General features: G+C 41.7%; 1 protein-coding gene across 2 annotated transcripts in view; it reads right to left on the reverse strand.

Annotated features, from left to right (window-relative positions):
* LOC137174023 (phosphofurin acidic cluster sorting protein 1) overlaps positions 1–14760 on the reverse strand; it is a 70006-nt gene extending 55246 nt beyond the window's left edge. For both annotated transcript variants that reach the window (XM_067579006.1, XM_067579005.1), the window contains exon 1: positions 14136–14760. In XM_067579006.1, coding sequence (XP_067435107.1) covers positions 14136–14290 — 155 coding nt within the window. In that variant the 5' untranslated portion in view covers positions 14291–14760. The remainder of the gene's footprint in view (positions 1–14135) is intronic.
* Positions 14761–19374: the final 4614 nt, after the last annotated feature.

Consider the following 19374-nt stretch of genomic DNA (forward strand, 5'->3'; position numbering starts at 1 on the left):
CCATCACAGCTGTTGTGACTGTAGGGCAGAGATGTAATGGTGGCACTGGGAAGAAGAAGAAGAAGAAGAAGAAGAAGAGGAAGGCCAGCAGGGGGGACGAGTTATAAACAAGACCAGGGCAGTACCCGAGACAAAGAGAGCTGAAAATGTAGCTGCAGCTCTGGAGAGGAGAAGAAAACAGGAAGGAGAGAAGAAGAGATGAGGAGTATAAAGTGAAGGTGAGGAGGGAGGAGGGATCATGTGGCAGAGAGTCTAATTCCTTCATCAGCTCACGTCTCTCTGCCATATCGCCTCCTTTTTTTTTTTTTGCCCCAGCTGCTCCTTTCCAATTCACCAAATCACCCTGACTTTGATGTCGTCCTTTCCCGATAAAGCCTCCGTTATTTATTTTTTTTTACCCTTTTCCCATCAGCCTCTCCTCCCCCTTCTTCTCACCTTCATCCACTCGAGCTCTTAGTCTCTCTTTCACAGCCTAATCCTTTTTTTTCCTTCACCCCCCCTCCCTCCCTCCTCCTCCTCCTCCTCCTCCTCCTCGCTCTCATCTCACCGTCGGCTCCCTCCTCCTCGACTCTTCACGACGGGGCCCTCCTCTCCTCGTTCTCGTCGACCTCTCCTCGTCACCCTCCGTCTGTCTTGTTTCACCATTTGTGAACGAGGTTTTTTTTTCCCCCCCCCCTGCTTTACCTTGGCCTGACATTCAGAGCTAATGGCCGTTTTGTTGTCGCTCCATTATTCAGTGTGACATCACCTTTGATTTTGCCCAGATCACCGCTGAGTGACGTGTTTGGATGCTCTGATGTGATTTCCACTTGCATTAGCCAGTGTATCTTTAGCATTGTTAGGGCCTGTTTACAGAGGACGGCCTTCAAGGTTATTTACTTGAAGGCAATTTGCTGGATAAATTATCAATAAGGCTTGACAAGGTGTCCTGTTAGAGAGCAGATGAGGCAGAGCAAAAAAATGTTAAAAATGCAAATAAAAGTTCCCTCCTGCTTTTGTTCCACTGCCAAAGGAACCTCAGAGACCCTATACGACCGTATATGGACAGTTTCAAAAGAAACAAAAAGGAAGGCTGCGTTTAATTACCTCAAGACAGATAATTGAGACAACCAGGAGGATCTTTTGGAAACTATGCCTGCTTTAAGTGGCTATCTCTAGCTGTTTAAAATGTGTTCTAGGGGCTCAGGCATTTAACTAAATATTTGTTGTTATCTCGCAAGGAGAAATAGATGGTTTGGGCCTGAGGCAGGATCTTAATAGTAGCTAATATCTTAGCTAATACAGCTAGTAAATGTAAACATGTGTGCGCACAGCTGTCTTTGCATGTTTACTTTGTATTTATTCTACGGTTATAAGAAGTTTAAGACATCACAAGTAATTATTAAACTAGAGATTGTAATGATTTGCTGCTTTTGTTGATAATAAAACTTATTTGGGTTTTGGACTGTTGATGTGATAAAACAAGCATTTGAGCATCTGCGGATTAACCAGTAATGAAAACAATTGTTAGCTGCAACCCTAGATTAAAACTATTGATGTTTCCAATGTCCTTATCTGTCTGACTGGCACAATCAAAACAGATCAGTCCTGAAAAGTCCCCCCACAAAAAGTTATAATTGGCTCGATTGATTCGAGTATAGCAGCCATTTACAAGAGCGACACTGGATCTTTTGTAACGGCTGACAAAATCTGAGCGACGTTTCTGGGCTCTACCGGGCTAACTTTGCCCTTCGCTTCATAATTGTCTCGGCTAGAGCCCCCCCACCCCCTCCGCCAGACGCCCTCTTTCCTCATTTCCCATTTCTTTCCACCTCTAGCCTGTGTAGAGAGCAACAGTCACCCTGCTGACATGAGCTGACACTTAGCCCGAAGCAAGAACACCCTGCCGGGACACACACACACACACACACATGTGCACCAAGTAAAGCTCTATTTGATGTAAGCCGCTAGGTGAGGCAAGACGATGATTTGCATTCTGTGAAGCATACCGTTGTGTTGCACGGCACAAATACAGGGAAGACACATGCATACGAGCACCATTTAAATGCAAGGTCAGTCTGGACACAGTGCTGCCAAACATAAAAATGACAATGCTAAAGGCTGCCTTCAATATATAAAAAAACACAGCGTAAACAAACACACACACACACACTCAACCATTATCTGATGTAATGTGCAGGTGAGTCAGGCCGGATTCAAGGGCGGAAAATAATGCACTGAAGATGATACTTAAAGGCAGCGATCCAAGTGAAAACAGTAAACATACACAAGCACCATTTACTGCAAGAAGCAAGAAAACAGCTGCTGTGAAAATCACACCATGAGAAGCTGCAAGCACACACACACACACACACACACACACACACACACAAAAACAAACATACTAACGCATTCTACACACACATTATCATCCTTTGAATTAAGGTGCAAAGACACGGGGACGTTGCTCGAAGTGCTGCAAACAACACACCGACACATATGAAACCGGCATGCGATACCAGATCTGAGTTGAGGCCAGATGCAGGTTCAAGTGCTTGTTGTGAATTGAATGCAACACCGAGAGAGAAAAAAAAGCACTTAATGTGACGACAGCGAGAGAACACAATCACGCTCCATCTCCATTTGAGACGAGGTGAGACGGTGAGACAAGGAGCAACATATACATATATATATATATATATATATAATTCTTTGCTTTAATAGCTGGATGGTAGCCTGAATACATAGGACACAATGAGTGGAAATGAATGTCAGACTCTGAGATATGACGAAAGACTGCATTGGACAACCCTCGCCACTTCTTTTTTTTTTTAATCTACCACTTAGCCCTGCCTCTGTCTGTCACTTTAATGATATATACCTCAAGGATATGTAGAAAAAAAAGGGAAGTTTGATACGGCAGCGCAAACACAAACACACACACACACAAACCTGTTTTTGTCACTTGACACTGAATTGACTTACATGTACACCACAATAACCACCACACACCTAAATTCAGCCCTTACAGTGTGTTTAGATCAAAAACACCACCAGTTAAAAAAAAAAAAAAAAAAAAACGAAAGTGGCCCGAGATGAACTATGTTGCAAGAAGGTCTGAGTAATAAATCCATGAGCTTGATGGCGGCTTAGTGGGTTTATAAAACTACTGGTATGAGACATGATTTTAAAAGTCTGTAAAGTTATCAAGGCGGCAATCGGTTTATCCTCGACAAACCCCCATTGAAAAGAAGTAAAAAGTAGACTCTGTTCAGGTTATAAAGTAATCTACTAGGAATGTGCGCTTGAAGGTATTTGATTGCCAAACGATGTCACATTGCGTTACAGCAAAAGTTGAGCCAGTTTTTTTTTTTTTCTGGACAACCCTGTGGGGGTTGTTTTTTTCGCCGGAGGAAGGCGGATCCACCGATGTTTCATTGTAATGAATGAAGAGGCACTACATGTCTAACCCCAAACCCTTACACCCTGGTGTGTTCAGACAGAACATGAAGAGCATTTTAGAGGCGGCACGATTAAATATAAAAAAACAATGGGAAGACACAAGTGGGCCTGAATACATACTAATTCGCCAAGGGAGGTGCAAAATGAGGCTAAGACCTGTCCGTGTGAGTTCAGAGTGTTTCTACTCGAGTGAAAAATGCATGTTTATCCCGGGGCTTTCTGAATCTGCTTCATAAACACACACGCGCACACACACACACACACACACATCTCATGGTAGATTTGTACGTTGCTACGTTAGTCAGCTCCGTGGTCAAATTTGAATGAATGACACAACGCAAAAATTTGCTCCGCTTCCTGTCTTTACACACGTTTTTCTCCCCACAGTGCAAATAGTACAAGCACACACACACACACACACACGCAGGCACACGTATACACGTACAACCGAGGCGTCTAAATGTGTTTTAAAAAAAAAAAGAAAAACAAGAAAAACAAGTGACCTCTTGCTCTTTAACTCACTTTTTTTCTACATGCCTTCCCTTATCTTTCTCTCTCTGTCCCTCTCCTCCATTCTGTGCCAACCTCTCTCTCTCTCTCTCTCTCTCTCTCTCTCTCTTTCCGTCTTGCTCTACTTCCCACAGCCACAGGCAAGGACACACTGAGGCCTGTTACTTCCTAAGGAGGGCATAATCAACCTTTACACACACACACAGAGATATTAACACTTAGCTCTGGTTTAGGCCCGTACGTTTTTGCAGCGTGTGTGTCGGCTGCATCGTAAAAAAAACACACGCTGAGCGCGAGTTATCATCATTGGCGAGTTTGCTAATCGTGTTTTTTTGCTAGTTTGCACTTTTGTTATCCAGAGCACGGAGCTGCTGGCTGGTCTTTCCCTCTGTCTAGACCTGCAAGACTGAGCATGTGACCTGCAGTATGTGTGAGTGTTTGTGTGAGACCAGATAAGATAGCGCTTGTTTTGAGAGAAAGTGGAAAATGTCAAGGTCCTCGCTTACAGGCCTTACTCTGTGTCTCTGTTTCATTAAATATGTGTATGTGACATGATGATGAAAATAAAAAAAAAAAGGTTCCCTGATTAGATCTCACTATCGGCGCATACAGCAGGAATCCTCTTTGTGCTGTCACACACAACACAACACAACACAAACGCGCACACACACACACACGCACACACACACTACAATTGACCCTTCATTAAAGCGATTATAGATTAATGAGCAGAGCAACCGCCTAATCCAGTTTAGCTCGAGACGAGGATAAGATGCCATCGGAGCTCGCTGCTGCCCGCCGCCCCGCGCATCCATGGATTGGATACCGCGGAACAGGAAACCGCTATCTGACTGGGCGATCACATTCGCTTCCTGGTTATCGCCGAATCAGAATGGACTCGGCCTCGGTTCAACCGTCATAACGGGCTCAGATTATCAAAGTGACAGCAAGGAGGGTCGAAATGAGGAGCAGCTGCTGAGCAAAGAGAAAAGAAAAATACTAAGGATGTTCAGTTTAGTTCAGTTAACAGCTTTAGTTAAGATTAAAATTACAAAACATGACTCTGAGAGTCAAATGAGAAGATAAAGCCTGGATTTGGTTAGCTTAGCTTATCATAAAGTCTTGTCTGGCTGTGTTCAAAAGTAAAGAAATACAGCTACCAGCATGTTATTGTCATTTTTAAACTTACATTTTTGTATATTTATCAGTCAAGCTACAACATGTTCATTCATGAGTTTTAGAGGTGCTGGTAAGCTAGCTGTATCCTCCTGCTAACAGGCTTTAAGCTAAGCTAAGCTAAGCTAACTGGCTGCTGGCTTTAGCTTCTTATTTAACGGACAGACACGAGAGTGGAATCAATCTTCTTATTTTATTCTCGGCAAGATCGCAAAATGTCCAACTATTCCTTTAACTGTGGACTACAACTTTCAGAAAGCTGCATTTAATCTTCATTTGTTGCTTTGATTTAATATTTTAGGAAATGTTTCAAGAAGTGCTGCTATTTTAACCCATAAATCTTCAACACTGCCGACAAAAACTAAAAAACTTGGGCACTCTGTCTCACTTACTGCTATTATACATGTATTTAAAGTTTTGATCTACTCAACCATTATCAGGTATTCGGCCAAGCATCACAAAAATTTCCTTATATATATATATATATCTTACAATCTGAAAATTTAGCGCTGCAACTAACAATTCCTTTCATCATCGATTAAATTGGCGATTGGTTTCTCGATTAATCATTTTGTCAATAAAATGTCAGAAAACTGTTAAAAATATGTCACCAAAGTGATGTCATTAACAGTCTTGTTTGTTTGAACAGCAAAAAATCCAAAGATATGCATTTACTGATCACATTTTAGATACTACAACTAGCAAATGTTTGGTATTTTTCTTTAAAAAACTATTATTCGATTATCAGAATCCTTGTTACAACTACAAACTGTCCCAAAGACGACGAAGTAGAAATGATTCCACAAAGTAATAGTGAGCCACGAAACTTCAAACAGAATCGAATAGATGTCAAACAAATTATTGTGAGTTATCCTTAAACAAAGGCACCGTGTCAAGGTCAATCTGTGTTAAGTGCATTACAAGCTTGTGTTATCACCCGGGGGGGGAAACAGTGTGTAACCTGAGCTGGAGAGGATTACAAACATGTGCACGCATTATTTGCATGGACATGGATATACAGTAGCAGCACAGTGACACACATACAAAGGTAGCAAAGGTCTTTGTGTGTGTGTGTGTGTGTGTGTGTGTGTGTGTGTGTGTGTGTGTGTGTGTTCAATTAACTACTGCCATTTCCAAATTTAAACAGTGTGATTATGCTGTAAGCGGGTGAGACGTTCCAGACAGACTTCCTCCCGAGGTACTTTGGAGACAAACAGAATATATAAACAAACTGAGGTATGCATCAAATGAAAAATTTACCCCTCGCCACCGCACTTTATTTTTCTTCCTCATATTTTCACCTTTGCTCGTGTTCCAACAGGCTGAAAATGCAATTACGTAGAAAACGCTTTGTCATAAACACAGCGTGAGTGTGTGTTTGTGTGTGTGTGTGATTATGTATCTATTGTCAGCGTGACTTGTGTTTCCCCGCACGGCTCGTCCTTTTATGTAACTGGATGCCACTGTGTCCTTGTTTATAACACATCAGATGAAAGCAAAGCATATGTCGGTGACATTGTCCATGAATAGGTGTCACTACACCTTCGAAATGTAAATCTGTGTGATTGCCTGTTTACGTGTGTGTGTGTGTGTGTGTGTGTGTGTGCGCACTAGCTGCCAGATGGGAGTCTATGATTCCACAGCAGGGGAGATCACTGCCAGGAGACATATGCAGCGTAGCGCTGAAAAACACACATCAACATTACAGTACGGCAACAAAGGCCTCCTCAGACCACTGCGCTGTTACGGCCCAATTGACCGAAACCTCTACACTGCAGCAGCAGCTCAGGGACAACTCGGCTTTACTACCTATATTCACCTTTTTCTGTTCCTCTGTGAAACACTGTGTGAAACAAATCACCACCAGCCTCTACCTTAGTAACAGGGGGATCTGTTTTTTCCCCCTCCTCTCTCTTTGTCAAATAGCCACTCATCACTGGGAGGCTCCTACTTAGCTTCTTGAATACAAATGAGACAATATTTATCAATAATTTCTGGAATTTGTGTTTGGAAAACTGGGGATCACATTATATTCGAGCACTAGAGAATGTTCTAGTCACATCAGATATTCTTTCTGAACAGTCATTGTAACACCAGCTCCTACAGAGAGTGTTGTATTATGGGTTGTTTGTAGCCTTCATGTTACTAGGCTAACAAGTCTGTTTATGGTGAGTCTGTTAGAATCGATCATATCTGTCAAGTTCCCAACAATTACTGCTTTTGCTGAAGATCATAATGAGGAGTTGGGGAAAAAAAATACAAAAAGCCAGAAATAATCAGACAGAACGTAAATTTGGGATTTACAATGAAGATCAAGGGCAACGTGTAGTCAATTTTTTTGAGGGGCCACAATTTCACTATGCATATATTAATGTTCACACTTTATCAAGTGTTTAACCAGTAATTATCAGTTTTGGCATCTATGTTTATGATCAAACCGCCCCTATCTGTAACTATCTAGACGTATAATTGAATGACACTTTTTAACACTATATTGTATTTAATTGCAATACTGAACAAGAAAATGTTAAGTTTAACAGCACCGTTGATTATTTAAAGTTAAGTAAATAAAGCTCACAAACATGTAGCTGCCATTTTTACTGACACCAGTTAGCTCTTGACTCATGTCCATCCCTTGTTTTGCAGGACGCATTTCAGCGCTGCACATTTGTTTTGACAAAATCAATGATTTATCTACTAATAATAGCAAAGGCCAACAAGCTAACACTAATGTTAATTACTTGTAGGTTATAGTTAAAACCAATGATGCTTAAGTCACTTTAAAAATGTAAATTCTGAAGCTTCAAGTCATTGACAAATTCATTGGAGTCATACTGTTTTATGCCGTGAGCTGAGATTGATTATTCATATCTCAAACTGTGGTTAATTAACAGAGAAGGTGGGGGAGGAGGGGGGTGGGGTGTCTCTGTGTAGCAGGCAAATTAAAATATGAATAAAAATATAGAGAAAAGCTACCTTTGTTGTGTGCCCGTACAATCAGGGTCGTCTTTTAGTCAAGCCATTTTAGACCTTGTTTGTGCAGGAGCCAAAGCAACCAGACTGTGTGTATTTCAATCAGCAGTTCAGCCAATATTGGTTATGTAAAGTCCGATATCAATACTGATATTTTCCTTTTTAAGTTGCCTCCAAACTGACACTGTTACCCTGTGAGTTTTATTCTTAGGAAGGTCTCTGAACAGAGCATTTATAACACTACTGGGCATTACAGCACTGAAGGGCATACCAGTGAAATTCTTTTAGTGGGTTAGAGGCTTTTTTAAAGCTGGGTGAGAGGTTTCACTGCAGGTTTTTTAACAAGCCTGCCAACCTTCAAGCTGTTGGGAAAAACATGAAAATATTTTACTGAACTGGTTGGTTTTTGCAGCTAAATAATAATAATAATACTAAGAGTAACGCTGATAAAAATACATTCCCGAGTCTTTGCAAAGCTACCGGATAAACAGATCGTTAAAGTCAATCAAGGTCGTGTATTTAATAATCTCTCCTTGAGGCTTGAGATTGGACGGTTATTATCAGAAATAGTAAACAGTCATGGAAAGTCAGGGTGAGGAGGAGGAGGAGGAGGAGGAGGAGGAGGAGGAGGAGGAGGAGGGGCACTCTATCTCCCATCATCTCCGATAGGCGAACCGAGTTGCAGCGGAAACTTCAGACCTCTCGGCCACTCAGCTGTGCGGAAGAGTGAGCAGTGCCAAGGCAAGTGGCAAAGCCAAAGCTTCTTAATGAACACTACTACCCCATCTATATGTGTGTGTGTGTGTGTGTGTGTGTATGCAATAGCCTGTTGGCGCTCTCTCCGTTTCTTTCCAGCAGCCGGGTTCAGGGGGCAGGGTGGATAACGTAACGCTGACACTCAAGGAACGGCGAGTGTCGTCCCTCTATTGTGTCGCACGGCAATTATAGTAAACCAGTCGAACAAACGCACGATGTATAATTCAGAGCATCCTGCAGGTTCTGCGCTGCGCTTCTTCATGCCAACAGTATTCATTACCAGGCCAGCAGATAAAAGCATTTATTTTTAATGCAATGACCCTGCTGTTTCTTTTTAACTTTTAAAAAAGGTCCAGAATCAGTAGGATGTAGTGGCATCTAGCAGAACGGACTTGACAGAAATGTAATATAATATTCATAAGTATGTTTTCATTAGTTTATAATCACCTGAAAATAAGAACCATTGTGTTTTCGTTACCTTAGAGTGAGTGAGCCCTTTATATCTACATAGGGACAAACCAAACACTGGCTCTTTCTGGTTTCGTTCGCAAGTTTCGCGGCCAATGTGGTAGGTTTTTACCCTTTACTTGATGCTCTTTTCGGGATTGTAAAAAGAGCTCGAGAGTAGAACTGGCCGTAAATTCCTTGATGACCAACATTTCAAAACAACTCAAACTGACATAACACACATTCTTCTTCTACTTTGTGTAACAGACAGGACTAAAAATGAAGATTACTATAAATGTTCTTGTTTTGGCGAATCGAAATGTGTCTTTGATTGTGGTTCATAACATTTTTTGGTAACTGAACATTTAAAACAAAGGAACCACAACCTACAACCTCCCCAGAGACGGAGTGGTGAGCTGTTCAACCAAAGAAAGGAAGTAAAAGGTTTCACTTTTCAGGGTTGTTTCTTTGGTTACAAAAAGGAGATTCAGTGTTTCAGTAACAATAAAAAGTGCTAAAATTAGAGAAAATATCTGTATTTATGTCTTTAAAACCTCTTGTTTTGGCCTCTGAAGTGATCCTATAACCCCCTGGGTTAACTGATTTATAAGATCAAACATATGAAGTTGCAGTGAGGTGGTATGGGCAACAGCTTATGAAATCTAAATTGTTAAAAGTAAATACCTTAGGAAAAAATCTTATGTGGTTTATTGCAGATAGTGAGATGATAAAAATCACAACCACTCTCATATCAGTAGGGTAAATATGAAGCTGAAGCCAGCAGGAAATTAGCTTATCTTAGCATAAAGTGTTGAACCGGGGGGGGGGGGAAATTGCTAGGCTGGCTCTGTCAAAAGTCAAAGTTCAAAATTTGTAGTTTTACAGGGAGTAGCTTACACTTACACTTTTTATGCTAAGCTAAGCTCCACACTTAACACACAGACATGAGAGTGCTATCAATCTTCTTGTCTAACTCTTGGAAAGAATGTTAATACGTGTATTTCCCAAAATATCAAACTATTGATTTAAGTAAAGTTGTTTTCTCCTTAAAAAGGGATCCCCATTCTTAAAAACACATCCATTAGTCCGGTGGTTCCCAACCTAAATGTCCAGAATCCCCAAAGGTGTCGAGGTCATGAGATAATTAACAGGGCAGGAAGAGAGAAAACACACATTTATGCTCCATAAAATTGGGTTTATTTTCCAGATTTTGCTTTTGGCATGTTAATTAATAAGGCGAGTATTATAAAATAAAATGAAAATAAAAGATTCATTTTAAGGGGTCACTAGCCAAAGAGGTTGGGAACCACTACATTAGATGCATCCTCAAACTGGAGCCTATCACACATGAAGCTTTTTAGTTTTATCCAGTTTCCAAATTCCTACCTACAGACCTGTTGTTCTTCTGGGAAAAGCCCCAACTCGCTAATGGCTCGACAACAGGTGCAGCGGAGAAGCAAGAGAGGAAAGCACCTGCATTCATCTCCAGCTCTCCGAAGTCACGGGACTTTCCTCTCAGCTCGGCGAGAAGGCCTTCTTTAATAATGCAAACCAAAAAGGAGCTCCGCGACAGGGGCCCATTCCTGGAATACCTGATGCCGACTAGCTGCGCAAGGAGGCCTAAACTTGGCCGGACGCTGGAATCCAAACCATTTCTGGTGTGAACGCTGGCAGGCGGCGTCGACATTCCACCTGACAGCGACACGTTAACACACCTGAGAACAGCTCATCTTTAGACACTACAGGCCTCTATGTGCGTAAGGTGAATCATCAAGCACGGAAGAGCGGCGACTGTGCTCGTCAGTGGGATTATTTGGCTGCTGAAAATGAACGCTTCGCCCCCCGAGGTGAGGCACAGGAACTAATGAACCGAGCAGCGGAGAGGATAGTGCCAAGCACCCGTTCTGTGTGTGTGTGTGTTGATGACACTGCAGAACCAAGAAGAGACAACTGGGAGAAGAGAGGAATCACCCGCTACTCTGCACTGAAAGAGCTGGTCTGGAGCCAGTGAAATGATTTATTATTCTCCAGTAAAGAATAGAATAGAAGGTCAGGAAGGCTGAACACGGCGATGACCTCAGAGGCACTCGCGCTGTGTTGATGGATAGGAGGAAGGGTGGGGTGGATTTCAGATGACTGTGCTTCTGTGTCTTTCAAAAACAAATACTTCGGGGGTATCCTGGTTGTGCATACTTGTGGACAAATACGGTGTACTTGAAGAATTTGACTCACGACTGTCTAAACAAGTGATATCATCTCTTAAACTCAAATATTTCCTGTTGATCTTCACTGAATGCTACAAAAAAAAAAAGGCAACAAAGCAACAGTGTGTTTTTTTTTTACAGATGAGGATTTTTAGAGTGGGCAGCTGAGTACATGTTTGTGTCTTCTAGGGTGAAACCAACTCACAGTGCTGCGTAAACAACATACAAAGTGGCATTTTGGGTAGACAGGAAGAGGTTAGAGCAACAACACCTCAGCTAGAGAGAGAGAGAGAGGGGGGGGGGGGAAGTTTGCAGTCCTTCTTGCAGCAAGAAAGATTAAGCAACAAGAAAGTCAACAAGAGGCAAATACGCAGCTGACTGCAAAACATACTGTTAAGAGAAGTTTCCCCCACCCCCGACATCTTCAGTCCATGGTAGATGCAGGTTCCTCTGGGAGACCGTACCACAGATTATGTGGCAGCACCATTCCTTAAGACTTTCCTGCTGCCTGTGTCTGCGAGAAATCATATTTAAATGTAGATGACAGAGCCACCGCTTCTCCTCCCGTCTCCCAGTCTCATCCTCTGTTTCTCTACATCCTCAGCCCCCCCTTCTCCTTCTTTTTTTTTTTTTTTTTTTCTGGCTCTGCGAGTCTCTCTCTCTCCATTACTGCAACTGCAGTGAAATCGAAGATATTTGACGGACCGTGACGGCCGCTGAAAAAAAAAAAAAAACACCACAGTCACATTTCCGAGCACGACGCCAAAATATTCAAAAGTCGGCTGCGGATATTAGCGCGCAAAACACAAAGACGGTAATAATCTGTACCTCAAAGAAAGGTTAAGAGAAAATATATTTCAAATGTAGGCTAACAATGGATGTATAATTCATGTGAGACGTTCCAAAATACAGATCCAAGACTATATCGTGTGTTCACAGATGCATGGCACACACACACATCCCAAGACACACACGTTGCCAAAATGCTAAGAAGCAAAACACACTCTTGAGGCTTTGCTTCTAACCCAGTAAAGCCCTGAAGAATTTGAGAAAGTAGCATTAAGATGTCAGCATTTGAGCTTTGTGTGCTGCATTTAACCAGCATGCTTTATTCCCACTAATTGCTGTCAGTAACATAAACATCTGGGCTCATCTGGAAGGATGTAGTTCAGTCAGTACTGTGCTGACCAGAAGACAAAATACAATTTAAAAAGGTAAACTTTACACTTCATGTAATCGCCTAGCTGCAGATCTACAAGCTAGGTTGAACCAGTGTGAGCTAACATATAATCTCCAACGGTATTATCTCACTATTTTCTTGTTTCCATGAAACTTAGATAAGTCTGAGACTTCTTACAACGCTGCGTGCCGTGAGGAAATGTTTTTATCAGCGGAAGAAGATAAAAAATAAATCAATGCTGCAAAGAAAACTACTTCAGATTTTCTTTTCCTTCTTGACATTCCTGTATACAGTTTGATTTACTGTAAAAAAAACTCTCACACTGTATATGCTTAGCCGGGGCTGTGAATCACATGAGCGGCACTTCAGTCACGGCTCCTGTTAACCTTTGACCTTGACTCTAACTCATGATCACGGTTATTATTACATCATAAATACAAGAGGTGAGACTTCAGGTGCAGCGTGTATACATATATATATATGTATATGAATATAGAAAGACATAAAAACGTCACATCAGGTATTTTCATGCAGATGCCGCTGTCGTAGGTCGAACAAGCAAGTGCATCTGCTTCTGTCAGCGGCATGACGTGCATGCCACATTCAAGCTCTACTGCTGGAGAGCTGGATCCCTTCACAGACTGGCGGTTGAGTCAGAAAAAAAAAAAAACAAAAAAACATGCCTACTTGCATATATTTGTTTGGAGGATAAGGCGTCTCACCTGCTGTGACCTTGCTGCAATGGCCACACGAATGTACACAACAACTTTCATTGCATCATAGCCTGCAATTATCAACACGTTAAGGGAAAAAAATGTGATAACATTTCTGCCTATAGAGTCACTTAAAACATCTATCCTGCATTCCTCTTTCTCCACAAACCAGTATATCACAGCACATGATGTTACAGCTGTACCATATATGGATACAAAATACCCTTCTAGTGACGGTCTGCCACCCGTGGCTTCATGAGTCTTTGTGTCTGCATCGATCCTGTGGGCAACAACTGAGGCTATCACCTGGGAAAAAGGCTGCAGCTGCCCCGACACAAACAGTTTTATTAGGATAAAAGACAACCAGGGGGCATGTGTGTTTGTTCTATCTGTGTCATTATGGTTGTTAAAGCTACTGGGGTAATGGTTATTTGAACTGGTGGTGGTCAACTCATAACAAGGGGTCCAATTAGAGGTAGATCACAGGTAAATGTGCCACATATGAGAAAGGGAAGAACAATTATCCTTAACACGTATCAACACTGCATTAACAGCAGTAATCCAATATATGAAGTGTTAATCTTTCCAACTGGGCACCCTTAGGTGTTTGTCTATTTGAAATCCCCCTCAGTGTAAACACACGGACTAGGTCATTCCCCATTTTTTTTTACAACCACCCCAAAAATGATAAGTCATGCTCGGCTTTTCGCCTCCCTCCGTGCTCCCCTCACGTACCTCGGCACACAGCTGGGTGAGGAGCGGTCCACCTCCCAGGTAGCGTACAGGTTCATGTGGACCGGCCGGTTGGAGGTGATGCTGACCGGCTTGGAGGGCTGCATGTGCGGCGAAGGGACGCCCCCAGTCCGCGGGAGCCCTCCTCGCTCCGACATCCTGGAGGCTGAAATGGGCTTTCACACGGAGCTAATGGGAGCAGGAATACCCGTAGTAGCCTCGCTTCTCCGTTGGTGTATGTGTGTTTTGTCCTGTTTTTTGGTGGTAGTGGTGGTTTTGGTGGTGTCGGTCCTCCTCCTCCTCGTTGCCTTATGTTTTTTCAGGATCCTGGTGTGGTGCAAATGCGTAAAAAACGCTCCCGTCTAGCTTACAATGCAAGCGGAAAGTTGATCCGTTTTTTCTTTCTGCTTAATCGCCGCCTGATAGTGAAAACATTGCAGTCGTCGGGAGGGTTTGTACCCGAAAGCCAGGCAGCTAATCCCCGCGTCTCTCTCTCTCTCTGTCTCTCTCTCCCTCACTCTCTACGTCCCTGCGTCTCAACTTCGTGTCGGCTCGGTTTGTGTGTGTGTTGGTGTTTATCGGTGCAGGAAGCGGAAATTTCTCTCGGCGAAGTCGCACAATGAGCAGAAACCAGCCAGCTACGCCTCTAGAGGACGTCAGGCGACTCCTGAGCACGAGCGCGACACACAGGGGCTGGCCAATAGCACGCGGAGGTTATGTTCTGTATTGTTTTAAACATGTGAAATCTCTTATTATTAATTTTAATAGACACACTACAACACAGACGGTATATTGCTATGGTTTCTGTGTTTTTGTGATATTCTAGAATTGTTTTTATTTTATTTTTTAAAAATTTTTTTTAGAAATCAATCAACCAACCAATCAAGTTAATTTGCCACATGTAATCATATAAACTGTTCATTAAAAAGTTATGCATTAAAAAGAGTTTAAATAGAACAGAAATAGTAATAAATATACGTGTATGATTGGAGGACAGTCTTTACCACTGTCACCTTGATGATGAAAATTAAAAAAGAAAGTTATTATTATTTAATTAATTTGTTTTACATTATAGTATAGTACTATGGAGTAATATAATTGTATAGTATGCTGTAGTCATGGCCGGATTAACCTGCTAGAGGGGCCAAAGGGCAAAAAACTGAGCTCCTGGGCCCCCTTTCTTCCCATGCTCCCTCATCTCACTGTGTAGTGTGTAACTTTCTGTATTTTTCTGGAATAATACAGTACAAGTTTGCCATGTGATAAAATGATTAAAGGGGGCATGTCATGCACATTTCCAGGTCTATATTTATATTCTGGGCACTACTGGAATATCTTTGAATGGTTTCCAGCTCAAAAAACTCCCTATTTCTCTTATGCTGGCACTTTACGCAGCCCGTCAGGCCAGCCTCTTTCTGAAACAGGCCGTTTTAGCTCCTGTCTCTTTAAGGCCCACTCTGTTCTGATTGGCTCAGGAGTAGTAAGATTTCTCGTTCTTTACTCAAAATGGAAACTTCTCAAATACATCTGTACATGTTCAAGCTGAAACCGGATCTGAAATATGCGAGTGGACAACGTGACCGACCTGTGGAACGACCTTAGCAACAAAGGCTATGGAATGGACAGCCGTTTGTGGGCATGCGTGAACAATCTGATGTCATCACGAGGAGGAAGTAGTTGTGTCTTGACAGACAGTGTTAATAACAAGGATAATAACAAAAAGACAGTAAGACTGTCTTTGTTGGCACTAAAAAGACAGTAACTTTGAAATAAATTGATTTTATTTGACTAATTTGGACAGCTGATGTCACATATTAGCTTCAAATAAACTTTTAAATACATTTTTTGCACAGAAGGAAGCTTGTGGATTTTGTCCCCCATCACTTACATTTAATATGCATTATAAAGGGATCTTCTCATGGCCGGTATGAGCACAAGGAAAGATTGGAACAAAAACATGTGTCAGTGTTCATTTGGGCACCTGACTGTTGTTTTAGGACAGACTCGACAAAACTGTGAGCGGTATCCTTTAATCACAAACCAATGTGGGATGAGGTACTTACGAGCACAATAGCCGAGGTGAAGGTTAAGAGTTGTTTTCAAGACAGCATACCAGGTGTGGTCAGAAAAATCAAATAGATGAATAGCACACAGTGAAATAACACATTTTCCCTCCTTATGGCATTGATTTAAGCCACAGATAAACCGAGCATGGAGCCAATATTTACCCATTATTCACTGGTTTCCCCTCACGCCACCTTTGTGTGAGAGAGTATTGAATTTGTAATACAGGAGTATTAAAGCAAGGTCTCTCATACAGGAAAGAAAAAATCCAGATTCTGTTGGTTTACTGGGGATCGGTGTTTGAATTGTTTAATTTCAGGCTCATGTTGCACATTGAATAGAGTCTCAGGTGTTGCTGAAATTATTCTCATTAGTCATACACACATACAAGCTCTCTTTCTCACACACAAACACTTTCTTTATGGCCGTTGTGACCGTACAAAGGTGCAAAACCGGTTACAGTGAATTCAGCTCGCTTTCATGTCATAGTTTGAACTTGCTGAGTCTTTACCTGAACTGTCATATATGACGAAAAATAATAAGTGGGAAAACTTTTAATGCTCAGGAAAGATTTTTATTACTGAAAAATCTAAAAATGTAGTATGCGTTGTCCTAGGTGACCCTGTTTCAAGCTTTAATTTGTGTGCAAATGAGATCTATTAAAAAAACACACAGAAATACTTTTCTGACATGTATTTGTCCGCTTTTGTTTACTTATAATCACCGACTGGAGGCCCTTTTTCTCTCTCTCTGCTGAAACAAACACCAAGCTGCGGCTCTCTCTCCTAAGGGTTTGCCAGCCAGTCAACGTTGCATGAAGCAGGTGCGGTGTTTACACCCTCAGGTGACAAAGGCACTGTCATGATTACAATCTCTGAATATGAATCAGAATGTGACCCAATCGCTCCGCCGACGTCACAGGCACAGCTGGCCCCCATCATCAGCCTGACGTTTCTCTATAGGCAGATTATCCTGGCTGCGATCGGGGTTTACAACAACACGATGTGCTGGAGATGTCTGTGGATGGTATTCAAACGTGTGCAAGATGTGCTCATAACTGAGGGCTTCTTTTAGCATATTGTATTCTTTAGTATGCTACATTCAGGGGGTGTTGGAAGTTTCACAATTGTTGAGATTGTTGCAGAGATGAAAGTTGAGGAGTTGAGGAGCGTGCCGTTCATGTCAGTAACAACTGGAAATGATGCACCAGAAGGCAACAGCTCTCTTTAACTTTTGTCATGCATATTTGTTTATAATAAATCAACCAGCTACACTATTCCCTATGTTCTGATTCTTGCACAAAATAGCTTGATTTTCGGAGCAAAACATTGCAAGTTGCATGCAAGACGTCCGATCTTAAAAGTAGTAGGAGCTTACAAGAGCAGCGTTGTCTATAATTAATGGTAAAAGAGATATATTTACATTTGTGCACGTGATACTGATCAAATGATAATTATTGTTTCAAGTACTATTTTGATCTTTAGTAAGGAGTACTTTTGGTGTTATGTGCAACTAAAAGATGTTCAGTGTTTACATTTACAAAAGCTTAGGAGGAGCATCTTAAGGGACATTTACTGTAAATATAATTATGTTTATGTAAAAGGCCATTTGATAAACTAGCTTGTGGGGCACATGAGTGTCAGTTTAATCACAGTAAGGCTCTACATACTGGTATCGGGTGGTCAGACTGTCCCATCAACCTGTAAATTACTGGTTTAAACATGACATGTCCTTCTGAAGACAGAGAAACACCGTCTTGCTCGCTAATTCTCATCCTAGTCAAGGATAACAAAGCGCCACAAAAGACCCAAGAGGAGAGTTTGCTTTTCATTCCAAGCAGACTAAACAATAGATGATATCAACGCTCAGCTCTTCCGCTCAGTAAAATCAAATTGGCTCACTGATGAAACTGGAATTAAGACCACGCAGACTCTCCGCTGGGCTGCCTGTCTCTGGTCTGGATAATCAGCCGAATGACTTAAAGGCAGTGCGACCCCCCCCCTCCCCATCCCCTGCTCTTTTTAACGCGCTTCTCTCACCAGCTCCTGCCATTGATAAAGAGATTAGAATCAAGCAGATTAACACGTGGTCACGAGATAATCCCGGGTTACTTTTTACACAGTGGCCCAAATCTGCCAGGTCATCAAGTGACACTGCACAATCTCCAAATCCAATGTCAAAGTCAATTAAGTTTATACCATCTCTTATGCAACACAACTCCTATACACAGAGATCCACTACAGCTACTGACACACATTTGCAAAGTATTTGCATATTGCAATAGAATAATTTCAGATTATCTGACATTATGCCTCTGATTTACCCAACTGAATCATACAAATATATACTAGGGCAGCAAATAACAAATATTTTTCATTACTGATTAATCTGCTAATTATTTTCTCAACTTATCAATGAAGTATTTGGTCTATAAAATGTCAGAAAATAATGAAAAATGCACATTATAACTTCCCAAAGCCCACGACTATGTATTCAAATTGCTTGTTTTGTCCAACCAACAGTCCGAAACCCAAAGATACTCAGTTCACAACTATACATGACAAAGAAAAGCATCAAAGCTACTGTAGAACCAAGGATTGACAAAATAATTTGCAGATGAATTTACTATCAGTTCAACTAATTGTTTCAGCTCTAATACAGTAATTTATATCACTGGTGTACTGAGCTTTTCACTATATGTTCCTGTTGAGAAATGACTTCCTCAATGAGGAGTTTTTGAATGTTGATTGCATGAATAAACTATTCCTCCTCACAACGGTGTAACTTTAAGTCTTCATGTTCTCTCCTATTAATAAAAATGACGAGGATACACGCTGCGTGCTCTACATTATAAGCAGTACGTGTTGTTGTTTTGTTTTTAAGACTGTACAAGCCCTCTGATCTGAACAGGCTGTCGCTCCCAGCATGGGTGTGTGTGTGTGTTAGTGACCAAGTCAGCATGGGGTTTTTGCAGGTATTTAGGTCACTGTGCTTCCTTCAGGTGACATCAGAGTCCTCTACTGGCCTCTAGCTGTAGAAAGGTGGACTGCAGCTTGTTGTTTCAACCGACAGCAGAGGAGACGGCATGTTGGTGAGAATTACTGACTTATTCCTTAAAAGCCTGAGGCGTTAACCCCTAAAAGTCTCTCATGCATGTACTCCTCTGGCATCCTGATAC

The sequence above is a fragment of the Thunnus thynnus genome, chromosome 22 (assembly GCF_963924715.1).
Source record: "Thunnus thynnus chromosome 22, fThuThy2.1, whole genome shotgun sequence".
NCBI lineage: Eukaryota > Metazoa > Chordata > Actinopteri > Scombriformes > Scombridae > Thunnus > Thunnus thynnus.